Source organism: Monoraphidium neglectum (assembly GCF_000611645.1).
Source record: "Monoraphidium neglectum strain SAG 48.87 unplaced genomic scaffold scaffold02776, whole genome shotgun sequence".
Classification (NCBI taxonomy): Eukaryota; Viridiplantae; Chlorophyta; class Chlorophyceae; order Sphaeropleales; family Selenastraceae; genus Monoraphidium; species Monoraphidium neglectum.
The window spans coordinates 2,811-7,941 of record NW_014010852.1 but is presented as its reverse complement, the minus strand read 5'-3'; the positions used below and the strand labels follow the sequence as shown (position 1 = coordinate 7,941).

Genomic DNA, 5,131 nt, shown 5'->3' with positions numbered 1-5,131 from the left:
TCGTGCCCGCATCGTTCAGGGAGCAAACATCTTATGTGATGCAAGGGCTTGGGGGGCTCTGTGTTACGGTACCATCACGGCCGAAGCGATGCACGCCAGTGTGTGGCTCGGCCGGCCCAAAAGTGAGCGCGCGCACCTGTGTACAGATGCCGTCCGAGAGAGGAACGTGCGCGGTGCTCAAGCGGGCTCCCTGGATGCGCACCACGCTGCAGAGCATGTGCTATCAAGGCAGGGGGGGCTGCGGTTCTCAAGCGAGGAGAGGGGGATCCGACGATCCGAGATCAGGTGGGGGCTTGAAGCAGCAATATACACGGCGCGTTATGATTCACGAGTGATTATGCACCATTTTATATAGCGTGATAAGCGGATCAGTCGCCGTTAAACGTTGAGTAGCTTGCCATCCCATTGGGAGGGCGCTTGCTTGACACGTGATGGGATGAGATGATGTGTCACTATTATTGTGTTCCTTCAGAACGCACCAGCAGGGTACACAGTGGACAGCAAGCCCACCGTTTGCACAGGAATGACGGCAGGAGTACGTTGACCATGGAGCGGGACAACGCGACTGGTTTGAAGTGCAGCTGTACATTAGTCCACATATGTGGCATGCACATCTCACGGAACTTAACTTCACCGAGGCGCCCCGTCTCTCCTCACTTTCCGCCCCAGCCACGTTGGGCACTCCGTGAACATGTTGCCCATTCGCCCACACTCATCTGCACATGGCTCGTGTCTGTGGAATGCCTGTAAAGTCAAAGAACAGCGAGCAAGACCTGAATTTGTGTCGAAAAATGATTGCTGAATTCCTTCAAGTGCAGCAGCCAAGTGCCACCGGTCAACAAGCGGCAGGGATCTGGTGGCTACTGTTGCCCATACGCAACGCTTACAGGGCGCAGCAGCTGTTGTGATTGAGCAAGCGAAGCGGGGAATCGGTGCATTGGTAGCCCCACTTCCTAATTGGATGTCCGTGCTGCACCAGCCCAACTCGAGGCCGGCCAGGCAGCGTGACAAACGCCTGGTAGTTGCCGCAACGCACAGGTGCTGCACACAGGCTTCAGCCCACGCGCTACCGGCCCGTTGGCAGCCGGTTCCCACAGGCAGCAGAGACAACTGGGTTCTCTTCGTCCACGCGCATCACCTGTGGCACAAGGGCATTTGGTTCTGTTGGGCGTCTCTTGTTTAAAGCACGGCCCCTCATGAACAAGCCCGTCCTGTGTGTGTGTTGCACTGTCGCTGCAGTGGCTCCGTGCTGGCGCAGCCGCAGTGGTGCGCCGCAAGAGCAGCTGCAGGCCGCCTTCACCGCGGGCGCACCTTGGAGCCAGGCGCTACGTGTGGTGCCGACGACGACAGCTCTCCATCGTACGCCCGGGCTCGCAGGGCCAGCTACAAGGCACAAGTGCAGATCGAGGTAGCGCACATAGAGTGTTACTGCCGGCTGTTTGCTGCATGGGCAGCTGCTGACGACGGCGACTGCGTGGTCATTTGGATAATAGCTGGTGTGTTGGTTTCGGCTGCGATTGCGAGCTTGCGCCAGCTGCGCAAGCCTAGACCTGCAAACTGCACTGGCATGGGCAGCAGCACACAGATTGCCTGCTGAGCCTTGCACGCGTCAGCTTGCACTGAAGGGCCCTTTCGTCTGCGCCCACCTCTGCTTGCTGCACGTGGAAGCGGTCGATCGCCCACTGGTACTTGCTCTCGTCCAGCCCAAACAGCCACGCCACGGCGCCGTCCACGGCCAGCCAGGCTGTGCATGAGCGCGCACCGAGGGCGGCAACGTGACGGTGCAGCTGCCCGTTCGGTTGCTTTGCTAGCGACGGGGCGCGATTTGATCAACACATCAGCAGTCAGTGGCTTCAGGGCTGGTGGTCTGCTGATGGATGTGGGGCCTGGCAGAATCTGTGGGGCAGCGGCGGCACGCAATCCCCCTGCACCAATGCGTCACACCTCGCCATGCCGTGCTGCGCGCCCAGCCGGTGAGATTCGAGGACTGGTCGTCAGAATCCGACTTCTGATGATGTCTGGCTTCAGGCCGTCCTAGATGGCTGGGCCCACGGCCCCCGCCTGCAGTTGCTGAGTGCATCACCGCCTACTTGGACCGTGTCGATGTGTTGACCGGCTTGGTGCGCACCAGCCTAATTACGAGCAGCACACCCAGGCGGGGCTGCTGCACGTGAGCCACAGAGGTGACGGCAAAGGTGACTGCCGGACGCTTTTGCACCCGGCCGTTCAAAAATGCGCGAGGCACCGCACATGAGCACCAGGAACTTCGCGTAGATAGCTACGCTGATTGTTTTGGCCCTCAACTTCTTTCTAACTGCTATTAAATTTCTTCGTTGCAGGCATTTAACCAGCGCACAGCAGCACAACGCGGACAGATCACTCAAGTCAGTTGCACCCGCCTTGTGCATCTCAAAGAGTTGTGCAACTTTTAGCACGCAGAGTAACAGGAGTTGCATTTCCTGAACGTGTAGCAGCCTCCTGATTCGCGAGGACCTGCAGCGGGATTCGCTTTTGAGCCCAGGGCGGCCCTATGAGCGAGCAAGAGGCCCCGGAGAATCCCTTAGCCACAGCATTCTCACAGGCGAATCAGCGGCTGCAGCGGCTCCTCGACAAGAGCACTCCCCACTCCGGACCGAGATGGGCCGTATGGGGAGTGCTGCTGCTGCTGTATTGCGTGCGGGTGTACCTTCTGGCGGGCTTCTACATCGTCACCTACGGTCTTGGGATCTACAATCTCAACCTGCTGCTTGGCTTCATCACGCCACAAGTGGACCCAGAGCAGGAGCAGGACGGCTTGGCGCTGCCCACCAAGTCTGATCAGGAGTTTAGGCCCTTCGTTCGAAGGTTACCAGAATTCAAGTTCTGGTGAGTGAAACGGCAGAGGGGGGTAGCTTGCGCGGTGCATGGGCGGTGGCAGCCCAGTCAAACGCGCGGCGTTGACAAGGGCAATCACAGCTGTCACCGCGACGCAGCAGAAACGCAGGGCGTGTGCAGGCTGCGAAGCGCTGCACGCTGGCGACAAGCACTGTACATAACTTCACAAGCTTCCACATGCACATGCATGAGTGCACACGCACAGCGCACGCACGCACACACACACACACACACACACACACACACACACACACACCTCTGGCCAGGTGGGCGTCTGTCCGGTCAGTCATGATAGGGCTGGCCCTCACCCTGTTCGACGTCTTCGATGTGCCCGTGTTCTGGCCGATCCTCATGCTCTATTTTTTGGCGCTGTTCTTCGTTACCATGAAGACCCGGATAAAGCACATGATCAAATACAAGTACCTACCATTCTCAACCGGCAAAAAAGTGAGGGGCCGGCAGACGGGCGACAAGGAGCGATGGCAGCGGGGCTGCCGGCGTTCCTTTGGGGGCAGCGACTGCCCCTTGGCTTGCACCGGGGAAGGCCCAAGCAATGGACAATGCTGCATATGCAGCTGCAGCGTGCGCTTGCTGTTGCATTACCGCCTGCTCGCCTAGGTCACACCGCCGGGTATTGGCCCACCTGCGCCCGCACACTTCACATTCATCACTCCCCGTGCTGTTGCCCACCCCTGCTTTACACCCAAGCAGAAGTATGCAGGGGTCCCCCAGCGGCACCCTGGCGGCGGCGGCGACAGCAAGGGGTCGCAGTAGGGGCCAAAAGCGGGGCGTGGGCCATCCGCTGGTGTGTATTGTGGCGCCGAGGACAGCGCTGCAATGGCCAAGCGGCACTGGTGTGCCCAGGCAGGGCGTTTGCGGCATGTGGCCCTGGCCAGCTGCCTTCGGCAGCAACAGCAACGCCATCGGTAACAGCAGCAGCGCCCGCCGCAACAGCAGCAGCAGTAGCAGCAGTAGCAGCAGCTCTAGCACCACCGCAAGCACCTGCAGCAGGGTTGGGGCGCTTGTGCAGAGTTTGCGGCACCTCTCGGCTGGTAGGCGTCACGGTCCAGACGGTCGCGTCAGCAAGCCCTGCCAGGCGGGCTGCGGCCTGGTGGGCTGCGTCGGAGACGATTGGACAGGCCGCTTGGTGGCCTGAGCTGAGTACAGCAGTGTGCGAAGTGGCGCTGTCTCGGAGCTCGCTTCTCCATGCGCAGGGTGGCTGGCAGCGCGCGGTGCCCCTGGGCCGCCGTGTAGCTTGTCGCTTGCAGGCCGAGGCCATTCCGTCAACCTCATTCTTACGCTTCTGATGCATCTTAGAAACAGTGTTACATATCTAGTGCAATCTTGAAGTTTGCATGGGACTTGAATCGCCCAGCTGCCGTCTGGCCCAGCTGGTCCCCATCCTCGAATGGGCACCACCTGAAGCGCTTGTTCAGGGCACGGCATGGACAAGGCAGCTGGCACTTGCACTTGAATGGTGATTGCATGTCAGCAATCGGAGCTTACTGAATGCCGCTGAATGGCCTTGTGACGAACCACATGCTCAACAATCCCACGCGGGGCAGCGGCAGTCGGCGGCACGGTCAGAACATGAGTCTTGGTCGGCCGATGGAGGTCAGGGGGCTGCCTCAGGACAAGCGGCATCACAATATCAACCCAACGAGCTACACAATCATCTCGTATAATTTCATGCCTGTACACGCCCTGCAGTGATCTCGCAGGATGGCGAAACCGGGAGCAGGGGGAGGCCGGCGGCGCCAGCAGGTAACGCAGAGTGTCACAATGTATTATGCGTTCGCATGCAACGCAGCCGACCTGACTCACCTTCGGTCCTCGTCTTGCCGCCGACGCGCAGCCGCAGCGGCTGCCGCACTGGGCCAAAAAGAAGCAGCTCGAAGCGGCAAAAGATGGCGGGTGAGCGAGGTGCAATCCACATGCAGCTGCCGCATGTGCGGCTACAGCTTACAGGGATGAGATTTGTAGCTGCAGGTGGTGCAGGGCAACAGCGGCTTCCAGCAAGGCATCGAGTCGAGCTGACCCGCCGCCGTCGTCACTGCGCGCGCGCACCCGCATACACACTCGCAGCGGCGCCGCGCGCGCCAAGTGGCTGCACCATCGCTTGAAGGTCATCCACCGGGCGCTCAAAAAGGCCAAGCAGTTTGAAGTGCGGAAGATCACGCGGCGGATTACGCAAGCCAAGGATGGCAGCAAGGGCAAAGGTGACCGGCTGTCACCGCCTCGCGCGCAGAGGGGGGCA

General features: G+C 60.2%; 1 protein-coding gene across 1 annotated transcript in view; it reads left to right on the top strand.

Annotated features, from left to right (window-relative positions):
- Positions 1 to 3,162: 3,162 nt before the first annotated feature.
- Positions 3,163 to 5,131, top strand: part of MNEG_11508 (Protein RER1C) — a gene marked incomplete at both ends in the record, with an annotated part of 4,657 nt that continues 2,688 nt past the window's right edge. Inside the window, 3 exons of the mRNA XM_014040020.1 lie at positions 3,163 to 3,321; positions 4,730 to 4,788; positions 4,960 to 5,093. Of these exons, the coding sequence (XP_013895474.1) occupies positions 3,163 to 3,321; positions 4,730 to 4,788; positions 4,960 to 5,093 (352 nt within the window). The remainder of the gene's footprint in view (positions 3,322 to 4,729; positions 4,789 to 4,959; positions 5,094 to 5,131) is intronic.